Source organism: Syngnathus acus, chromosome 15, assembly GCF_901709675.1.
Source record: "Syngnathus acus chromosome 15, fSynAcu1.2, whole genome shotgun sequence".
NCBI lineage: Eukaryota > Metazoa > Chordata > Actinopteri > Syngnathiformes > Syngnathidae > Syngnathus > Syngnathus acus.
In genome coordinates this window covers 10,333,158-10,356,820 of record NC_051100.1, presented here as the reverse complement: position 1 = coordinate 10,356,820, position 23,663 = coordinate 10,333,158, and the positions used below count along the sequence as shown (strand labels likewise).

Sequence of the window (23,663 nt, the reverse complement as noted above, 5' to 3'; positions counted from 1 at the left end):
TAATTAGATTTGAAGAGTATTTAAAAGCCTACTGGTAGTAAAATGTTGAGACCAAAATGACCACTGCAGTTTAACTAAGAATGAAACAAATATTTAATTGCAATATTGAAGCTGGGTTGCTGTCGCATCTTTGAACGTCCAGCAAATAAGGCAGCACACTTTGCAGCAGCGTGTGTTGTGACATCACAACTTCAGCAATATAATCCATCTGAATTAAATAACGATCAATATTAAGTAGCAACCCCTAATTAACAGTGGAACCTCCAAAGTTAAAGTTCCCACAGTTTGGGTTAAACTTTAAGTTGGACGTTTCTGAAATTATGCTTGACGTCAGCTCAGTGAGTAACTTAAGAGTTTGGCCGAACGGAAGACCGTTAACGGCAACTGACATGCAAACAATCTGACTTTCAATCCAATATGAGCAACATGATTAGCCAATTGGCTTTAAGTTGCATGAGATGTACCAATTTGCAAGCAGATCCTAACATGTATAAATAGCACAGAAACTTTGCATGTTGAGACCGTGCATACTGTTGATTTTAGTTTTAATGCATTAATGTGTATGTATAACAATCATGGATGTAAAAATATTATACAAGCCATTGCCTGTCCACCTAAAGATTTTATGTTGGAAACAGTCTAAACTGCATAAACATTCGTCCATCCAATCACAACCATATGGTTGTGTTCAACTTTTGAAGGTTCCACTGAAAAATGTGCGATATGTTTAAAATATGCATTGTCCACATTTGTCCAATTGTGCCTTTTAATTCCTAAAAATGTCCACTAACAGTCTGCATTCCACATCACAATGATGTCCTCCCACCCACATGATAAAGCTGCTTGATCCTTTGTGAAGCAGTCGTCAAACTACTTGTAGTAGAACAGCATGAAAAGCATATTCAAATATATCCCATACAGTATACATGTACAGATTCACTTCTTTGTGTCATTGTCATGTACATACAAAACCACAACATTAAAAAAAAAAATACATGCTGTTACACAAAACTAAATCGGGCTAAAAATACAAGTTTTTTTTTTCTTTAAAAACTATATACACGTTAGCAAAAGTCTTAGTTCTCCATTTACACACACTGACGTGCGTGTGTGTGTGTGGGGTGTGTATGTACATTCGGACAAACGTCTTTGGCGGGCGTGACACTTTGTGACACCCAACTGACTGAGTGTTCATGTAATTGTATCTTCAAACCAAACACAAATGGCACACGCACACAAAAATACCATCTAACGACATCGAAAATAGAATTCTGATGACAGGTGTAGTGATATACTTCCTATACGTTTGCATATATATATATACACATATACATATACATATATATATATATATATGATAATTTCAAATTTTTATATATCCCAAAACATATGGGAAAAGGGTCAACTCACACACAGGCCCTTGATTGTGTGTTTGTGTGTAAGGTCACATTGCGAAGTGTGATGTTGGAAGGCATCAATAAATAAAGAGAAAGACGCTCATACTTGGCTCTATTAGTCACTTTTGGAGTTTTGCGCTGCGTCCAAGTTGACCACCTGCAATTCAGTCAGGTTAGTGCTGCTGCCTCCGCTCGACTGGGGCCCAATCACCATCTGGAATGCAAACACAGCGGAAGGGGCGTTAACCTGGGCACAGCAGCCAATCAAAAGGCGTACAGTTCAGTAGCTCACAGGACACTTCATTAGGAATGCTGCACAACCCAATAACATTCATTGTCAGTGTGCTTTACTTTGATTTTAAATTTCATTATATTTATGTACTAGTATTTGATAGGTGGTAGGGGCAGGGGTGGGTAAATGCTGGCGATGAAAGGCCACAATTGAGATTTAAAATGGATTGATGAGGTTTGAAAAAATACTGATGTGTATTTTCTCAAAATAACAATTACGTAATTATGTTATGGTTAATTAACCAAATGGAATAAATGAAAAACAAAACTCATGTGGAACCATTTATTTTTGGAGAATTTCTAAGTAAATATAATAATAAAAAAACAGCAAAATTATTTCTACAAAATATTATAGGCCTTGATAATGTAACTAACTGCACGGTGGGCCAGATTTAAGTATGTGGCCCGCGGACCACACTTGCTCCTCTTGCCTTCTGGTAATACACATTGAATATTTCAAATATTAGAAACAGCACTCAGCATCTTGCAGTGAAGTTGCACACCACTGCCAACAAAATTCACAAATAGAACGCATACTGTTAGACTCATGACGATCATCTTTTCACAGATCCACAATTATGAACATTATCAGTTAGCTTGTGCAAGTGTACTTTATGTTCTATAAGTGTGTTAATATAATGTTTCTATTTATAATATGAATAGGGTTGGTGACTGGAGTTTGGATTTGGTATGTTTTGTACTAGAGAAATGTAAGTACAGTACTTTTTCTGGTGCTTACAGTTAAATATTTCCTGTAGCCACATAAGCATGGTGAGACCATGCAAACTCCACGTAGAATTTTCGGTGCCCAGATTTGAACCCTGAACCTCAGAACTGTGAGAACCATTCATTCTAACCGCATATATATATAAAGTAGGCTGTGAACTGCATGCGCTTCAATGCTGCGTGCTATAGTCTTGGTGGCGTTTGACTCTGTGACACTGACACGACGCGGCACACGGGTGAAGCGTGGGTGCTCTGTTAGCATGTGGCGAGGTCACGTGACATGCGGGTTGCAGAGGGAATAGCAGAGTTTCACTTGTGAAATGCAGATCTTGCCGTACTGGGTGTAGCTGCACCGCCGAGACTGGGATCTGCACCGTGCCCGGAGGGGCTGTGAGGAACACCTGCGGGACGGATGCTGCCGAGGGTGGGACAAGAGGGAGACGATGAGGATCCAATGAATGCGCCATTGGAACACACACATGCATATGCGTGCCGCTTACTTGGGTCGTGGGCTTGCGCGTGGGACACCTGCATGGCTGACGTTCCCTGGGAGAAGGCGTTGAGTACGGCGAGCCCCCCGTCGGTCAGCGTGGGTGTGGAGGCGTACATGACCGTGTGGGGGCTAGGGTACATCATGTGACCAGCCACGGACGACGGCACCGTTGAGGTGACGATGGTTGCCGGGAGACTCACTGTAGCTGACAGAAAGACACACTCACATCCAGCACATGTGCGTGCTTGTCGATATTTATGTTGACTTTACCATAAAACCTGTTAAAGGTTCGTATATTTGAGTCTGGGAGAGGACCAAATGTATGTCTTGAACCAAAAAAGAGGTTACAAAAAAGACAATAGGAGTTCGAAGAGTAGAATGTGCAAAGGATCAGAGGTCATTATTTGCACACTTTCACTTTCTGTCTTTTTTAGCTCAAGACTTAAGATTCTTGTTACAAGACAAATACTTTGCAGTTGCATGCTCACTCATCAAGTGTGAAATTACACAACTAAGGTAATCTTTTCTGAAAATGCATGTTATGGTTCTAAATTTTGTAAATTGTGACATTTGCGGCTGATTTACATAATAACCGCCCCCATACTGAGTTTTTCGGTGCTCCCCCGCCACTTTTACCATGCCACAGCCAGACTACACTGCCTTTCATGTCCAAGCTCAATGTTAAGTAGCGCTGCTTTGTATTTACTTTTCACGCACAGACTAGCCTTAGCGCTAATGAGTAGCACATGGTTGCGCAGTTATGTTGTGTCTGGTGATTATTTGTCCGATGCACGTAGCACCAAATACACGGACTAATTGATTAGTATATGACACAGTGACTGACTGTCGAAGCAAACGTGCAATCCTTCCTTTGTGGGGTCCTTTGACGACAATTGGTTGGGTAAATTGTACTAGCTGTATATACCTGTGGAGTTTGTAGAGGTATGGGACATCTCGGGGCTGCTGTCACTGTTAGAGATGGGCTGGGCGTTGGGGTGAACCTGAATGGCCTGCAGCTGCTGAGGGACACCTGGCCCTGGGAATGGACACACACAGGAAGTGACTACGAGGAGATCATTAGCTGTAGATGTGTGTTAGTTGAAGGCATGCACATTTAGGCAGGTGCTTGAATGTCAGACAGTCAGTGCAGCAGCAGTGGTAGAAAAAGCAGGACTGGTGGCAGGCCAGAGCAGGTCACCTGTGAGGGAGACAGCAGCAGGGAAGCGGAAGACAGCCTGTTGGCCTTGCTGAGGTTGAGGGGCGGCAGTCAGAGTCTGACCATGCTGCCCCTGGAGGGTCAGCGAGTGCTGCTGCAGCTGGCTCAGAGGAATGGTGGGGGTGCCGGGGGGGAGAGGAGTGCCTGCTGAAGGAGGGGGCACGCAACCACACGCACCCACGCACAACAGAGTGGCAGAGGACTGAATGTGAGAAAATGCTGCTGTGTGGAGAAAGCAAGCTTTATAGAAAGACAAGCAGTAAAGGTGTGATCACAAAAGCAATCCCCAATCACTGCACAAAAGAATATTGAAAAATGAAAAATATGTTGTGGTGATGACGAACCTTCTGTACTATTAAAACCACACAGTACAGTGCAGTCCCATAAATTAGCATTTCACTGTTTCTGTGCTTAAGCCAAAGCAAAACATTTCTTGTTTTGCCAATATAAGTATTGCTTTGGTGCCGTGTTGAAAGGCTGCATTGAGACCAAATTTGTGCTTGTGGCATGTTGGTGAGTTCAGGAGCTGGTTTTGTTCGGTAAGAGTCGTGATTTGGCACCATCTTGTGGCATCTACGGGTAATTAAAAACTCTTGAATAAAAAAAAAACTCTTGAATCTTTAAGGAGATTACTGTGCAGAACTTGCAGATTTTCACTATTCGTGGTACAGCTTTTCTTCATCCAATAAATATTCTATTCTATTGTATTCCTTTAATTCGCAGGGGAACATTGTAAATAAACACAAAGTCACGTGTTTATCATAACAAAGAGGAGTGCTCCAAGGCCATTCTTTGCATAATGTGGTGAAGTTATCCAATGAGGCCTTCAAATAGGAGACAACAAATTGCTGAGTTGCATTCATTATGTACAATTAATAAGATCAGCTATGCTTAGGTTGGTTTCAATTTTGTTGGCTGTAGTATGAAGAAGAAAAAAAAGGTCAGTGCCAACAACACAACGCAACATTATGTTGTTTTAGATTTCTTTTGACATCTCCTTTTGGTGCTTTGTCAACACACGCATGCAGCAGCAGCACTAAAATTTCCCTCCCAAAAATATAATAATGCCAGGATTAATTTGAAATGAGTCTCTTTGGTGGCTTGCTAATGCGGTATAGTTCTACACAACTCTGTTAAATGAATGTCTTTGTGATAGAAACGAAAAATGGGCATAATTAGGTACTGGCAGAATTTTAGATAGAGTGTTGGATGTCGTAGGTGTAGTATGGCTACACTATTTCTGACACAGAGACATGAAGGCATAGTAAAAAGGCCTTTTGTAGCAAGCAGATTGATGATTCAAACAATCTGTTGCAGTACTGTATATGATATTCTTGAGTATTTGCATAGCCCGTCTTAATTTGTCCAAACGTTCCACAATCAAAGTGTTGGAGTCAATATCATGTTTTGTTCGGATGTGTCACACCCTCACATTTGGTCACATGCTCGGCCGACAGGTGCCGAGGTCGGTCGGGTGTGTTGTTGTGCATGGTGCCGCCAGATTGGTGGCACATCGGAATGTGTGATCATTTAAGGGAAGGTTGCAGGAAGAGGAAGAAGCAAAGAGACTGAAGGAACAGGTAGCAGCATGGCTATTATTGCGCTGTCGATCAAATTGATATAGTGGCCGCCATGTGACAGCTGTTCAGCTGCGACCAAAAAAAAAAAAAAAAAACCCTGCGACAGCGACCAAGTGACTTTGATGGCAGCTCTGATAAGATACAGGAGGGAAGCCAATCAAAATCCTTAGTAGAACTCTCCTTAGGTTTTATTAGGGAAGGTTCCATCTGGTTCAGAAGCAGAAAAGCAGCTTCACCTAGTACGTTTCAAGTCATTACAAGCCATGATCCTTCACTGAATATTCATGACTAATTATAGGCCAAGTCCTGCAGCCCTCATTGCCTGGCCTATTGTGTCGCCCTTACCTAATTATCCCAGTATAAAAATGGAAATCAAAGACCGAGTGTCACTAGCTTTGAAAGGCATCGTGATGTAAACAGCCTGGCAAGAGGAGCACGACCGCTCCGAGATGACGCTCGAGATGTCGGCAAGGTTCCATTTAAATTCTAATCACCTAACCACGCAAGTCATGTTGCCAAACATGTCTGTGCGATTCAGAGGGACAACATGGCGCAAATCGAGAAAACACACGAACAACACGACGCGCTTACATACCGGGCATGAAAGTGAAGCCGCCGGGGAGTTGCATCACCCCAGTGGAGGCGCCGGTGGTCTTCAGGACAGTTCCGTTGGCGCTGACGCTGGAGCTGGCCGAAACGGGTGCCAGGTAGTTGGTGATGGGAAAGTTGGGTCCGCTGCTCACCTGCATGCTGGTGGAGGTGGTTGGCACGGTGGCGCTGCTGGTGCCGCCCGGTAAGCTGGCTACTGTGAATGTGGGTTTCAAAGTATCCTGAGGAAATAGAAAATAGGAGTTAATCATATGGGTTCTGTCAAAGGAAATAAGATTTCGAAAAGGAAGTCGTGAAAAAACATTAATTCACCTCTTTTACAAAGTAGTTCATATTTATTCATTTGATGAAAACAAACAAAACACAATAAATTTTCGGAACAACGATTGCTGAGATCTTTTGGTTTGTTATACTAGCAGAGAATATTACAGTACTTTTCCATAATATAATGAAATGAATATTTTGTTATGTTTCAGTGAAGTAAAATATAAAGCACATTGAATATAATGTAATCTGGTTATTACTGTACAGATGTGGGACAAACCAGCTTCCCTGTAACCCTGAATGGGATCAGATGTGGATAAAATAGATGCCCAACTGTGGCTTGCATTTTTCTTCTGCTTCTCCACACATTGTGGTAGCACTTGTGGGGAGCTGCAATAACAACCTTAATGGGGCTTTTCCTCCCAAAAGCAGCTGGATTCAGGCAAGGCAAGTAAGAGGTTGGGGGGTTTAAAGTAAGCATAGTATTTTCAAGGATCAATGGACGGGCGACAGGAACCAGACGTGACACAAACATGGTCCAGAAAACAGCCTGAACCCCTGATAATTGCAGCCACATGTACAAGTTCAGTCTTTTGCTTGGCAGAAACATAAAGTTGTCATTAGTGATGGTAGGTTCAATTGAATGAATATCTCGGATGAATTGAGTGGTTGTTCATTCAGCCATTAGAACAGCCGAGTTCAGCTCCATACAAACACTGTGAAGAAACCAAAAAAAAAAGTGCTGCGTTACCATGACAACCCTGACCAATCTAACATCCCTTGAAAAGACGCAAATGCACACACATGACGGAATGACGTGTGACCAGTGACCGCATAATATGCGAATGTAAAAATCCATTGATGAGTCGAGCAGGATGTTTTGCTGAGTGGGCTGCACAACAAGACTACAGTAGAGGATCAGATCCTACTGTGCATAAACAAGCTAGTTTCCATCAGCTAATTGACAATACATCAACAAGAATTGTACCACAAAACACAAGACTGCAAAAACAGTGTCCCTCCCACCTATTGGTGGTCTGATACTCGCACATTCACCTCCTTCGGATTTTCACCCCAGTTATTTGCTGTACAACTCCCATATTTGCTTTTCTTGTGCTCTTTCCGAAACACCATTAGCTGCCACAAGGTGGAACCAAAGTCCAATTTGGTAGAAAGTGCAGTAGGCCTACTTTTCTATTAGACAGGGCTTTGGCGGCATCTTGTTGCCAAGGAATTTAAGGCGGAACCTTGACCTGGAACTTCCCTTTCTTCCATGACTGAGCTACTAATTCAATTTACATGTGCAGTAGTACTTTGACTAACCGATGACCTGACCTTTTGCAAGTCAACAAGTAAAACATATTAGAAAAGAGCACTAAATGAATGCGGTGCTCAACTCCCGTCAAAAGGAGCGGCATTTCGGTTCAGCTAAAAAAGGCTTCAAGATGTAATGCACCACTCCCTGTTGAAGTTTACGGTCAAACTAAACATTAAACAAAGAAAATTACAGATACACTTTGTGTATTTAAAACCACAGACTTTGCTTTTAGTCCACTAACTTAATGGTAAACCAGAATGTAGAACGCCACAGATAGGCAAACGATTACAGGTCATTGCTGAAAGACCGGTCAGGCTTAGTCAATGTTTATGCTCAGATTTGATGGATTAATGTGTAATTAAAATAGCAACTGACCTTAGTCAATAACGTGGACACACAAACTTTACTCTGTACTGCCTGCTCATTCATCAAGACTAAAACTCCACAACCGAGCCATTTTTTGCGAGCTGCAGGATGTCAGAAAATCTTTCTCCAAAAAAAGGACAGCAGTGTCAACTTGAGCAGCAGGAGCGAGATAACTGCTGCTTTTTGTTTATGATTGATTTACAGTTACGCAGCTTGGCCTTTTATCCAATAAGAAGCATGCAGACGTGGGGATCTCATCTCTTGGTCACAGAGCTTCACTGACCGCCATGGCCAATACACGCAGGCGCTTGTGTTTGATGGGACTCACAAGATTAATAATTAATCAATGTCGGCCTTCTCACACACACACACCTGACGCACACATAGCTGCACATGCGTGTTCTGCTGTGAGTCACTACATGTATACACAAGCAACGTGCCGAGCGTGGAGTACATCTGCAGATCTTGGCTCTCCTCAGGGCCTCTGACAGTTCAAGGTCCTTTAGTTAGAGTTAGTTAAACAGCAGCGGGAACCCAAAAAGTTAAGCAGGTGGGTGCTCACAAAAGGACTCACGGTTGTCATGTCCTTGTAACAGCAAAGTGACAATACAGTAGTAATTCATCAATTATTTACTACTGAGCATCCGGGAACAATTGGCTAGGAGACTTTGGTTTGAATTACCGTAATTTTCGGACTATAAGTCGCACCGGAGTATAAGTCGCACCAGCCATAAAATGCCCAAAAAAGTGAAAAAAAACATATATATGTATATAAGTCGCTCCTGAGTATAAGTCGCCCCCCCACCCAAACTATGAAAAAAACCGCGACTTATAGTCCGAAAATTACGGTACTAAGTAGTGACACGTAAAATCGCACAGCTGGACAGTTATTAACCAATCGTGTTGAAGAAAATGAAGTCGGAGGTGAAAGGGAGGAGGAGAGTTCCAGTGAGGTGACCGTGGCATTTATCACACCCCCTCACTGCCATTGTGCCAGAGAGTGTCCAGTGTGTGTGCGTGTCAGACCAAGCTGTCTAGGCTGTAGGGACAGGGGAGGGGACAGGAGTGCAAACAGCTGAGGGGACCGACAGCTGGCGGGAAACCCGAGCACCTCGCAGGGGGAATTAACCCCTTGCCGGCAAGCGGCAGCCCCCCACCCTCTTGAGAAAAAGACGACCGCAACCTGAGGATACGCTTACATGACTGAGAAGGACCGAGTCAAACAGTTCAAAATGTATCCTGACAATACGATCCTTGACATTACTAGACCAGCAAAAATGACATGATCACTTTAAAATACTCTTATCTGTTTATGACTCATATGTATCCAGACTGAACATTTAAATCCAGCCAGACACTGAACGATGCAACTAAACACCACAGAACAATTTAAGCGCAGGTTAATGTGCAGGTTTTTGCGATTGGTTTTTACGAGACGCCAACCCGCTTGCAACTAGTTCGGCTTGCGTTCCAAATGTCAAACCAAACGTGAACTCGATAACAGCAACAATGAAGCAAAAAGGCAGGTTAAAACCCGTTTATATAAAAAAAACAAAAAAAAACGTTTTTTTAAAGTGTTCTCGGAAGGTGGGTTCTCTAGAAAAAAAAAATTTCTCTCATGAAAAATGGCCTTTTAATGGAATGTTTACTAATTGAAAATGTGGTCCAAAAAACACCTTCACATTAAAGTAAAACAGAAGAACTTAATTCTTTTCCAACATCGCCTCTATCCTTTGGTTTTGTCTGCTACTCAGGGATCTTTGATTGGCTTACCCGTTTCAGTTGCAAATATCCACCAATAAACTGGTACAGACTGAAACTGAGCGGTTCTCCAAATCTCCAAATTACTGTGACATTTCAAACAGCATCACTTGCTCTAAAAACACCAATTAAATTGCACAAATGGAACATTCATTTTGAGAAGATCAGGGTGGAAAGTATAATAGGTCAAATACTTAAGTCGTTGTTCCCCCCCCCCCCCCCCCCCCCCTCAAATTAGTTACTAAGGAAGATTGTAGAGGCATTTGAAGTGCTCATTCCATTTTTTTCCCCCCCAGATAATTCCGCAAAGACTGTGGCCACTTGTCACGATTCTACTACAAGCCTTCATTCTTTAATTTGGAGATGAAACAGTATATTGGGAGTATTTTGTAGTGTATTTACAGTTTAATTAACAACAGTAAGCCAATGGGCAATTTTAGACCTTTGGTTGGAGGAGGTCAATTGTACTCTTAATTATTTGGCGTCTGTCATCGGGCACATGGACCTCCATTTTCGGAATAGACTGGGACGCAAACACCTGCTTTGCTATCAGAAAGCCTGTTTCGTTGGCGACGCTATCAGTGTGACCGACATAGTTAACGTTAACCGGCCTAGTTGCTTTGTTTGACCGTATACTACTGTTCAACAGGCTCTTTCTTCTGACTAGCTGACTGTCAAGTGCATTATGCAAAAAGTAACAATTCACCAATGTCCACAAAAAAATGCACACTGGAGCCCAGAAGTTGTACAAGTTGATTTTTGAATCGGCACACTCTCCCATACTATTTTTTTGCATTACTTGGGCAGTTGAGAATGCTAAATTGTCACTCAGGTGTCCCTGAGATCTTACGACCTCTTACTCCTTAACATTTTACATACACTACAAAAATCCAATTTGTCCACCAAAAATACCTTCAACATGTTGATTGAGTGACATGTGATAATGAATTGGCCTGGTAAGAAACTTTTGGAAGAATTCCTATTTGGTTGTGACGAATCAGAATGGGGTGGGGTCACCTGCACGAAGTGATAACACAACAGAATGCATTACTTAGGAGACCATCCCTATGCAGGGCACATTGCGCAACATGGACTTTCTAAAGTGGCTTTCTTTGATGACCACTCTGCTCGCTGACTCAATATCAAAAGGGCAAAGGCAAAAGGGGCCAGTTGTAATGATGAAGCATTCATTCAAAGTTTAGGGTGACAACTGGCAGACAGCTCTGGTATTGGTTGGACGGCCCATTGTACAGTGTGGCGGTGGCCGGCCAGTCCTCGTCTAATCTCCCATTTGCTGGATCCCATCTCCCGGCCTGTCACCCTGCCAGCAACATGGAATTTGCAGCTCCATTTGGGACTGCTAAAAAAGGCAAGGCAGACCAAGTGGAGGAGGTGCAGCCAATGACTGCTGACCTGTCCAGTTGCTTGCTGTAAAATAAGGAGGTGGAGGGGTGGGAGATTGCGTGTGTGTATGTATGTTTGGGGGGTACTCGTTCCAATCAAACACACCAACAACTCTATTATCATTATCAGCATGGCACCCTCAAAAAACAGATAGATAACCTAGTTCTAATGTCCAATGGAGGGACAAATCAAAATAATTCACATCTTAAAGCAATTCCAATTTTCCATTTTTTGTGTATAAATGTTTGCTCAACATATTGTATATTTTGTGAAAAATGTTAAAAAAAAAAAAATTAATCCTTATCCACAATTTGGAGGTGACATTTTTTCCAAATACTAAAATTCTGATGCTTACTTTTTAAACCCATTAGGTCCAAATTATAAATTAAATTTCGAGATAAAACTTAGCTCTCTGGGGATTCATCTGGAAAGTGAATTGAGTTTGGAGTGGGAATGAATCCCATAAGATGAGCATACAATTTCATGTGGAGCACTACACTGCTAATTGATTTCCGAAAAACATGTACGACAGTATGCCAAGTGTGAACAGTTTAGGAGCAATGCGACCATTGCGACGAGAGCTTCTATTTCATTGGAAGAATCGGATGTCATTTGGCTATTGTGCAACATTGGCAGATGGAAGCAACAGGCTCTTAAAATGAAGGCCTGGCATTGATAAATAAATCACAAATGTAATATTGATATATAGTAATCACAACAATGGTATTCGATATCAACACCCCGACTTAACATTTGCTATATTGTATTGTGTGACTGAACAGTGTGAAGATTTCAAAGAGATTAAGGTTGTGAGCATATTGGGTTTCATTGAAATTGCTACCAAGTGATAACATGGATCTGAGCACAATGACACGTGGCTTCACATGCGCTACATAGAGGTAGTACAAGTTTATTTTTAGTCTATCCTGAAAACAAACTAACCCATGCTGATAAAATAAATTTCCTTGGTGGATCAAATGTTTCAGGCATAAAATATCAAAGTGGAGAACTTCTTGTCCTGTCTTGTCATATGTTTGAAAGGGGACATTATGAAACACGTTTTTAATTGCTCGTAAAACAAACTCTTGGGTTTCTGGAATGCCCACCCACACATTAATCATAAGATTAAACAACAGATTTCTGCCTATTTCTGAAAATCAGTTTCTAAGTGAGCCATTCAGAATTTACGTCCTACTGTTTTGTAACAGTGGTATTAATTCGATTATTATACTTCCCTATTAAGTTTCTCAGCCTGTGACTTTAGAGCGAGGCTGAGAAACTTAGTAGAGAGGCCAACAGTGTTTGATTCTGATACTAAGCCACACATTGACTGTTTGATGAAGTTGTCGACATGGCGGGGGTGATTGCGAGGCGATATTGCCGCTGCATGCGTCACTTGCACTGATCGGCAACTCTCGCAGACAAATGTATGGGCGGGGGCGGGGGCTGTGCAGGAAGTTTGGAACGACTATGCCAAGTGAATCGCAACAGTCGAAACACAAGATTCTGCCAGTTTTCAACAACTACCCCTCCTATGTTGCTTAACTCTACTTAAATGTTTACAATCTTTTTTTTTATATTGATGTCACAGTAATGTTTTGAAGACACCTGAGAAATGTGTCTTGTAAATAGTGAATACATAATGACTACATAGACATCAGATCATGCCTCCCTCAGTAATCTTTGGGCCCCGCTCTTTTTTTTTCTTCCTTTTCCTACTATCTAGTTCAGACTGAACTGTTTATACAACTTCAGACTGTATGATGTACCGCTCCAAACAGCACAGAGGTGCACACACTAAGCAACCCACATTCTGCACAGAATTTTGTTTTTACAGAAAACTGGATTTACAGACCACTTTCAAAATGTCTACAGACGCAACAGGTCAGGTAATGTACTGTATATTTACAGACTATGTAACAATTTATACATCAGCAAATAGTCTCTAGCTCAGCTCATTACGTCTAAAGGTTGATTTTACGCAGACTTCAGGGTCCAGAATTCGGGAATTGCGTTAACCCTGAAAGCGTGTTATATAGAAAGTCTTGTTTTAGCAAAGCATGTTTTTAGGAAGCCGAAGGTGTCTTGTCACGTTAATTTACGTCAGGCATGTTGTAGGGCAGCGAAGGGGTTCGTTTGCCGTTCGTCACCGTGAATGCTCCCCCCTACATCAAAGTCTGTTGACATTTATATTAAAAGAAAAGCAATACACATAGGACAATATCAGGTGGACTGATGAAGTCATTTTGATGCTATGTGAATTGGATGGAAGAGAGGTTAAAGCAGACACACAATTCTACTACTGTGCCCAGCCACGCTCTTTGACTTGAGTGCCAGTGTGGATGAGGTGCTAAAGTGTATTTCCCCTTTACGAATCATATACAGTCATATACAGATATCCGTAACCCTGTGATAAAACAGTCATAAAGATCACACAGCTCAACTACTTCTTATCAAATGAAGCCTAACAGCCCAACTACTTCTTATCAAATGCCTTTCAATTGGTCATGGAAATTAAATCACTAGAGGTTCACGCGCTAGTCATTTAGCTTCGGGAAAAAAATAAAATAAAAAAAATCGAGGTCCATGACCAAATCGCGTTTAACAGACAGTCCCGTAAAATTGAGCTTGTACTATCTGATACAAATTTGACGGACCAGTATCACTTTGAGGTCACGCAAACACGACATGTTCAGCATGTCAGAGTAAATAGCTGATAAGATGAAGTGATTCAAATTGGATGGTTCAAAGCTAAAAGCTCGTACATGCAACAACAGATGCAAACTCGACTTGTCGTACAGAACCTCGACACGCTCTTTGCAAAGGTTATCAAATATTTCATTCTCATCAGGGTTTGTTCGTTTGCCAAATTTGGAGGCACATTTTTCTGGCTCATCTTGGGCGAATCCTGATTTACAATTGCATTCCACTAAGGTTCCTGACAAGATGCATACAAGCTGAGACATACTGTAGCAACAACTGGACAAAACAACCAGTTGAACAATGTACATGTCGTACTTTGTGGTAATTTCATCTGTGGACCACACTGGTTCCCCCCGCAATCCAAGAGAAACAACACCAAACTCGCGGCTCAAATGATCCCATCGTGGCCGGCCGCTCATATGAAAATCCACAATCCATATCATGATATGAGCGGTGGGGTCGCTGGGAGGTAGGGAATCACAGGACTCCAAAGACAGCTGCAGCTTATAAGGAATGTGAGGGGCCTCACGCCAAGAGAGCAAGCAGGGAAACCATACCATATATGGAAAAAGGCGCAATCTAAATTTTATCAATGAGCGGAGCGGGCATGAGAGTGGCTTAACATGCAAAGCTTGGGCTCCCATCCTTGACGGAGTATGTACGCTTTAGTGAGGGCCTTGGAAAAACAGCACGCAGGCAAACAGGCCTGAGAGTGTCCATCGCCAATGGGGAGAACCTTAGCCGTCTAAATAATGGAGACAATCTGAACTTCGGCACGTGACTGCATGAAGGTGCGGACAGCAAACAGAGTCTGCTGGATAACGGAATGACTTCACTTCAAACTCAGAACTCTGACACCATGCAATGGGAAATAAATACTTGCAAGTGCATGACGAATAAAGCAAGTTGAGTCAAAGGAGAAGAGTATTTTTTCACAATTTAAAACAGTTCTCAGGTGTCTTATGTTTTTGGCCTGCTTTCATCAAAATAACCCAAGGATCAAGAATTACATCATTATTTTCGCTGCATAAATCGAGGGTGAAATTGGCTGGTTTTAGGGTTGGAGCTGATTAACGCAGAGAGCCAACCCTCATCCACCCCACATACTCGTTAACCAACGGTAAATTCGCTTTCGTTAGACTGACAACCAGTGGATCTCATCCCTTTTGTCTCATTCGGCAGCAAGTGTTAGTAGTGGCTACCTTCTTGCTTCTCCTTGCAGAAGTAGCTCTTGAGTGTGGAAAACAAGTGAGCGCCAAAGAAAATACAATTATTTTCCTGGCAGACGAACAGAAAGGCAGTTTATTAGAAGCTAATGCTGTTATTCAACACTACTACCACAAGAAACTGGCTGTCTTAATGCTAACTGTCCCAACCCTGCAGCATTTCATCATTGAGTTGGACTTGTCAATTATTGTACGTATTGCCCACGCCGATAAATGACAAGTTAGATGCCAACAACTTAACCTAATGCTACCAACATTGTTAGCTAAGACATGCTAACAGTACTATGCTTACCTTTTTGGCTTTAAAATGATGCTTCAGATGCTATGTCAAAGTATTTTATGAAAATGAAACTTGAACTTTTAATGAAACTCTACATGGGGCTGGTTATTATTCTATCACAGAAAGATTTTTTTTTTTAAGGGGTATAAAAAATCCTTGGTTGTTTACAGTACTTTCATTGTTGACATGTAGGCAGGCACTCCAGAGACATCACTATTTTTATACAAACATAAAAATGTCAATTCTCCACAAAATGTCCCCTTTAGGGATACACAGTACTTGGTCGCAGCTAAACATTTTGAGATTCTTGTAGAAACAGACAAGACCCCATATACAGCATCCAATAAATTTAGCTCCCATCATCACCCTCTGTGGAAAACCCCTTTTTGTGATGGGTTGATTTTAGGAAGTTAGCCAAGGGGTAACCTTTGTGCGCTTTGTCCCTGTACGTCATAGATGCAGCGTCCCTGGAGTAGACTGTGGACAAAAAACAGCTGGGATGATCAAAAATGAAAACAAACACAAAATATTGGGGAAAAAGTTTGGAGGAGTTGTGTAAGCAGGCTCTCCCTGCTAACTTAAAACAATTCAGGCTGATGGGGATGGTATGCGGGGAAGGTTGATATGGATGGAGGCAATTATGGTAACACAGCCGAAATGTTAGTCGAGCTCCACACCAAAGCAGACAAAGCCCAAATGAAGAAAAGCGGTTCACGATGCTGCAGCTCAAAAACAATCAGCACACACTACTCTACGTTAACACACCACTCTGGTTCATTTAGAGCCTTAGAGCCCGTTTACACCAGGCAGTACAGTTTGATTACATTTGGTACTGTACGCACATTTTTTTTTCTTTTTGTATTTCTATTGTCAATCATTGTGAAGAATACTAAAATAACTTATCTGTACTGGCATCAAATGAAGTGCTACACTTCCTAAAGGGTGGCTCTAGACCTCTGCAGTTTGCCACTTTCAATGTCACTCCAGGCGTGTGGGAGACGACAACACGAGACTGCAGTGTCCAGAGAAACAACAAGAAATAAGTGAAAGCTAGCCCGTGTTTATTTTTGCCGTCGTCAAAAAATAATGACGACGATTGTGTTCCACCGATAGCGCTCACCCAGCCTAACCATGGCCAAGAATTACCACCTAAAAATACTTTCTTTTGCCAACGGAAATGCACCAATAATGAGCAGTATCTTCAGCATCAACATGTCAAGAAAATAGAAAGAACAGAAAATGTTTACTATTATTAATTTTAATTTGTGTTCCATTGTCACTGTCAAATGTCTAAAGGGATCCAGGGCGCTTTAGCGTCCTCTTCCTTGGGACCTGAGAACTATCATCCCATGTCTGTCACTCTGAGTGACGCAAGACTTTAAGGCTGGATTTAGCACACTGTGTGGTTCAAGTGTGAACAAAATGTGATGTGATAGAAACGCATTGACTGGAATATCTTCTGGATTGAAAAATCCTGATGCTGTGTGGGCCAATTGGATTGCAACGTAAACGCAAAGAAGTCTCCTGCGTTAACTCCAGCCTGTTGCCGTATAAATACACTGATGGCCGACGTGTACACACTCGTGTCTGCCTGAACACCAATAAACACACGACAACAGTGGAGTTATCGTGCGGTCCACCTCTATTAAATTAATGAGGAAAAAAGTCAATCCAGGGCAACTCAACACTAAATTGTTCCATGTACAATAAACACAGCCATGATGGATATATGTAACTTTAAAAGTACATGTATGTGGCACTTGCATTGTAAATCCAGTTTATGTGTCAGATAAGTCACAGCTCACTAATTACTGAAAAGAAAAGATTGAACCTGAAGGCAGCATTACAATCCTTTAACAAATCATGGTATGTCCATTACAAATGTTACCATTAATCTATAAAACAACTTTGTGGGTGAGGACAAAGTTTGGGAGACACTTAACTGATTTTAGCGGCTCTGTGTCTCATCCATAGTCAAAGTAGATAAACACGGAGGCGCTTCATATAGCAGGCTACGTGTTTCTCAGCCTAACACAAACCAGACCTGCCATGATTTATCTTGAGGAGTGTTACGAGGCTTTCCTGGAGGAGAGGTCAGGAGGGTACAGAACTGAGAGCTACCTTATCGGCCTCATCCCCGGTGCATTTTTTAATTTTTATTCAATTTTCTCCAAAAATTATTTGCCGCATGTGTTTACAATAGGACCAATAATTTTCCATAGTGGCTTGCGGGCTTAATTTACGTATTTGTCAAACTTTTTGCGGAGCATTTTCCAACCAAATTAAGCTTTTTTTTTTTAAAGTCCACACATAGTGAGGTTAACATTTAAAAAGCTGCGACTGTTCAGCATACAATCTAAGATTTGAAACAGTGAACTCTAATCTAGTTTGAGGAAAATGACAGCGCAACGGAAACACCAATTTCAAGAGCTTTTTTTTCTAACCACAGCTCACATGCAGTGAGGACACTGACCTTCATTTTACAGGAAACCGCATTTAACTTGTTATACTTATGTGATGGTTAAAGACGTAAAATATTATTGAAAACACTGCTTTTACGGTTTTTATGATGCTAGAATGAATTAAATAAATGTCCATAAGGGGAAAAAATACTTAAATTGGAGGTTGATAAGCTCTTCCTTGAACAAAACAGATGGTGTTTAGCCTTGGAGGTTCTGCAGTATTTCAGCACGTCTAGATCCACCCTTTAGCCACAGATAACTTAATTTAGTAACCTACACTTGAAATCAATATCAAACTAAACCAAACTATACTACTTGGTGGAAACAGAGCTTTAATGACTCACCTTAGTGTCGCCCATGCTCTCCGACTCAGACACCTGGTAGGTGAGGTCTGTCTCCTCGAAGCCCGTCGCGCTCATGCGCTGGTCTGTGGAAGGGTCGGACCGTGGCGGCGAGTCTGGCGAGTTGAGGCACGTTTGGATCAGCGCTTTGCCAGTTTCACTGGTGATCATGGGCTGAAGTTTTCGGGTGGCAAACGTGTAGACGTGACCCGTTTCGCTAGCCACAAGCAGCAGAACTTGGGTTCCTGTCAGGGTGGACAGCTCGTAGGCCTGGTGAAGACAGACGGGGTTTGCGTATTAGCACTTCATTCATGAGAGCTTGTGCCGCTTTCATTCGATATATCTTCAAATAACACCAATACCGTTCCGCTACTTTTGTATGGTCACAAGGAAGGTAATCATTCATAACTTGTACGCTGTAAAGACATCAATGTAGATCACCAAACAAATGGAAATGTTTAAGTTGGAGGAGGTTGCCTACAGACTGGAAAATATTAACTTTGGCTATGCTGACACAGGAAACGTGCTCAATGGCTCTATAATATGTACCACATTAAGCATTTGTTTTCTGAGGGAGTTTTTGCAATGACAGTGTTTCATCTGCTATTATTTTGTTTTTATTTTTGAGTGTAATTTTCACGTCATTTAAAAAAAAAAAATCAAAGACTAGCTTCTTTGGCAACTAGGAGGGGATGCAGTTGATCATCAGTTTCAAACTCAAGGCCCGGGGGCCAGATACGGACCGCAAAGACAAATTACGCATCGACTTCATGTGTCAATACTAAAATTACTGATTGTCTTCACTTTTCAAAAATAGAGATATTGCTAGCAATATTTATTACCATTCAATTCTTTGAAATAATTTCACAGTTTTTACTAGTCTCTGATTTCAAAACTAGTTAGTCATCAGTTTGTTTTGTAGCCTATACTACAGGATGTCATAATGGCCCTCTGAAGGACACGCAACAAAAATGAGTTTGACACCTCTGCAGTAGATCCTAAACAAAGGTGAACATCTGGAACAACCAACTGACTTGGAAAAAAAAAAATTCAAATCTAAAAATAGCCAGTGTGACGTGTCGTGCAAATGAAGCCAAAATAACATAAGATAAGGCTTCCAGAACAGAGCGTGTGATACCGTTGAGAGAGTGATTGCAGCAGGGCAGGAAAGGGGAGTGACAGCGGGCCAGCCCAGGGCCAGGATGCGATTGGCTGAAGACCACGAGGCCACCAGCACACTCCGCGTTGTTGTAATATATAATGCGGCATGTAGATGCTTAGCCCACCCAGTGCACAAGACAACAGATGAAACATGGCAAGGCTGCACTCACAATGAACTTGTGAAGAAGCCTTTCTATCTAAATGAGTCATCACTTATATGTGGAGGATGAATGCGATGCTGCCAAGGCACCGAGCCGTCGCCATCACCTCGCTGCGCTCAGCGTGAGCCGGAGCTGCAGTTAGCTGATAGAACCTAAATTGTTTTATTACGCCGTAATGGAAACATGTAATCGAGCATGGTACTTTTAATATTGCAATGCTGTAATGATGCCGGTACTGTTGGCTCAACGATCGCAAAGAAGATGCGGAGGGCGAAGAGAGAGGCTCTGCAATGGTGCCAGAAGAGGACTCATTTGTCAACAGAGGGAGTTTTAGTACAAGCTCAAATATGACTTCAATATTCACCATTTTCCTCCTAAATAATCACAATGACAGGGGGTTGCGGGGGGGACTTATTGGGTCTGGCGCCACACAACTTTTCAGATGTGACTCATTTATCATCAATACAAATATGAGAGATATCGATTCGATTTTATAAACCGAGCAATTGGTCACTGGTCATTCAGTGAGATCTGACGACATCACGCAGAATAGCGGTTTACACTGAACTTTTGCAACTACTGGATGTGGACATTTTACCAGCTGTTGCAGTGCAGTCTGGGCCTTGCAGTATCAGCTTAGCATTACTTACAGTTGACAACAGTTATAAAAAAAAAAAAAAAAAAAAAAAAAAAAAAAAAAAAAGAGTGCTGCATCTTGAAAACAAAGTTTGGAAACATGAAGATGCATTATTAGGCAGTGCAGGGGGATATCAGGGTATAGAAATGTCAGCGAACATACACACTGCTGTTGACAAAAGGGGAACTCGGTTCCTACTGAAGCAACCAGCCACATGACAGCAACTAAGAATTCCTGTGTACTTCATCCAAATCTTACTAGAGAGGAGATGCCTGAACACACCCGTCAAAATGAGACTAAGCCTCTTGATCCTAAAAAAAAAAAAAACACCGAGATCTCTTTGCCATGTCCGTATACTGCACATCTAGCTTTTTTTCCCTTCGTTATCAACACAACACTTTTAAACAGTCCATCCTCAGTTCCTCACAGTGTGTCAAATGATGTTCATGAGCCTACGTAAAGAAACCTCAGTTTCCACGACAACGATCTGAGACACATAGAAGAGGTGGTGAACAAACAAGTGAAATGCAGCAGGCTACACTGTGCATGTGCAGAGTCAAGCTTAACAAAAAAAAAAAAAACAATCACAGGATCAAGAGGATTTTTGGGAATAACTGCACCGGGCTCCATACAGAACTCGTTTGGAGTTGTGGCCTTACACAACACACCAACACACAGAGGCGTGCACAAGCGGCCCCGCGCTTTTCTGCCATCCTCTGGAATGTGCGTGTGTCTCGGGGTTTAATCAGCTGCTGGCACCTAAAGGCCTACTGCCGCTTTGCCCGCCACATGGCCGCCGCCTGCGAGCAGCGTGCAGCTTTGATGGCACTGGGAACCAACAGCCTGTGCACCGAGGGCTGTTCTGGCAACCGCTCACTGCATTAGGTGCGCCGGTGCTTTGTGTTTCGATCACATCAAGAGAGGCAAACTCAATAGTTACCGGCGAGTCCTAAACCATCGAGTGTAAAGGAGTCTGTATGTCAATGTGTGGTAGTTGGGGGTTGCCATGGTCATAAATAGAAGTGTCATTTGCCTGTGTCTATTTGAAACCCGGCCATTCCTTGCCCTGCACTTGCGTACGTAATATTTCAAATGCATTTTTGACTGATCACTTCCGAGGTTATCGCATCGGCTTCGCACTTAAGAAGCTCCGGGTTTGAATGTGGGCTTCGGCCTTCCGGTGTGGCGCTTGCATGTTTTCCCTGTGCTTGCTTGAGCATTCTCTGTCTTCCTTGTGCATTCCAAAAACAAGCATGTTAACTTTACCGAAGACTACATTGTGCAATTGTGAGTGTCAAGAGTTGTTTATTTATATGTGCCCTGTGATTGGCTGGCAACTGGTTCAGGATATGCGAATAAAAAGTGGATGCAAGGGCAATTGTTAGTTTGTTCGCTGTAATTATTTGTGCTCATGAACAGATGCATAAATGAATCCAATATTAGGTATATTTGCAAAATGTAAAAACATTTCTGCCATTACAATGTCAATCCTAAGTATCACCTAAAGAAGTTCTTAAAATATCAGTGTGATGCAATGCACTAGTGGAATCTACACTAACCTGTAACCAGAGTAAATTGATTCATATTTAGCCCAAACTCATGCATAGGTGTGCCTCAAGTGAAGGGGCACCCAGTGGTGTGTTGGATATGCCAGAAGGAGTGACACTTGAAAAGGACTGCAGCATGCGATGTTGTGACTCACCTTCTTCATAATACCAGTCTTCCTCTTGCTGAAAGTGGTGTAGCGTCTCAACTTGTTGTCAATAAATTCCATCTTGATCTTGACGCGACCACGTGTCTTCTTCCCCGGCTTGGCTCCCGCGACCCCACCGGGAACCAGGCCGTACCCTCCGGCAGCTCCTCCGATCTCCTGGCCCGTGACAGCTGATTCCATCTCGGTTCTCTCCCGCTTCACCCCTCTCCTATTGTCCCCGAGAGAACCCACCGGGTCGTCGTCATCCCCCGAGTCAGAGTCGTTGTCCGAGCCGCTGCAGAGAGGCACACTCTCTCTGTCCGGGTCGAACCTGGGTCCGTGAGGAAGCACCATCCCCGCGTTGAGACCAACCATGCCGCCCTGGATGGCGGTCTGAAGCGAGCTCACCCCGGTCCCGTTCCCGGATCTCACACCTCGTGGACCCCCCGGACCGTTCGCCCCCAGCATCCCGAGCGCCTCTCTGGTTCCGTGCCGCCCGGCCCCGCTCACGCTCTCGCCGACCGAAGATTGCCCTGCTCGGATCAAGACGGGACGGTTCCCGCCAGCGACGGAAGCCGAAACAAGCCCGACGGTACCTCTTGTTGAAGCTGACGCGTTTCCCTGTGGTGCCGACCCAACCTGACTCGGTAACATTCTACTTAGTAGCGCGACTGTGTTTGACGCCAGCCCACAAAGCTGGTGCTCGTAAATGACTGACAAAACGCATGCACGGCCAGGTCACAGAATGTAAACAACGCGCCTCAGTTAGCGTTTCGGCAGAGTCAGGGAAAGAAGGGAAACAAAGTTTGATAAGTGATGCTGCCCACTGGATCCTCGTAAGCCGCAACAGTTCGCTTCGCCCTCCTCTAATGTCCAAAACTCTCAGCACTTTCTCAAAAAGGAAAAGGCGGAAGACGCCCGCCATGTTGCTCCGCCATAGCACATAGTCCCAGTTGTGAACTGAATCCAATGCAGACACTGACTAGCTAGTGACATAGAAATACTACGTTGTTCATCAATAGCAGGACGCGCACCGTTTCGTGTTTTGGAATGGATGAATAATCAACATTTCAGGTCAGCGTTGAAGCAGGCGGAATAATACGACAGCAGAGGAACTACTTTCCTCCTTATAAAGAGATACTGTTTCCTTATTTGGTGTTGTCGCTCCTTATTTGGTGAGTCACAGTGGTGCCTCCCGATTGGCTGAGGATTATCACAGGCGTGCAGCTATTGGTCGAGAGGGCAGTCGTTAGCATAAATACCAACATGGTTGCGCTACTGACAACGTCATTCTGGCAGAGGCACCAAAATAACGAAACGTTCAAGTTTTGTAGCCTTCTCACCATTGTTCCTAACAGTTGAAAAAAATACTTAAGTACTGATTATCTTAAATTTGTGTTACTGTAGAGTCAACTGTATTTAATAGTTTTAGCAATCAAGGTGTGTCTCTAATTTTATTGGACACCAAGTCTAAGAAGCAATCCCATACCGAAAAAAACCCTCAACATTAGATGGTTAAATAAAGTAGAGAAGAGTTAGTCGGGTAGGACTCACTGTTTACATAACTTACCTGG

General features: G+C 42.7%; 1 protein-coding gene across 8 annotated transcripts; it reads right to left on the bottom strand.

Moving 5' to 3' along the window:
- Positions 1 to 69: 69 nt before the first annotated feature.
- Positions 70 to 23,440, bottom strand: srfb (serum response factor b). 8 transcript variants are annotated; one of them, XM_037271278.1, is made up of 8 exons: positions 22,099 to 23,440; positions 18,474 to 18,707; positions 6,299 to 6,533; positions 4,106 to 4,270; positions 3,833 to 3,943; positions 2,915 to 3,112; positions 2,753 to 2,829; positions 70 to 1,611 (listed from the first exon to the last, which is right to left on the bottom strand). In XM_037271278.1, the coding sequence occupies exons 1-8, from the start codon at positions 22,741 to 22,743 to the stop codon at positions 1,513 to 1,515; spliced, it is 1,764 nt and encodes a 587-aa protein (XP_037127173.1). In that variant the 5' UTR covers positions 22,744 to 23,440; the 3' UTR covers positions 70 to 1,512. The 8 variants fall into 8 exon arrangements, with proteins under 8 accessions (XP_037127173.1, XP_037127172.1, XP_037127171.1 ...); XM_037271277.1 differs by having other exon boundaries at positions 2,728 to 2,829; positions 18,441 to 18,707; positions 22,099 to 23,439; XM_037271276.1 differs by having other exon boundaries at positions 2,915 to 3,106; positions 4,106 to 4,267; positions 18,441 to 18,707; positions 22,099 to 23,435.
- Positions 23,441 to 23,663: the final 223 nt, after the last annotated feature.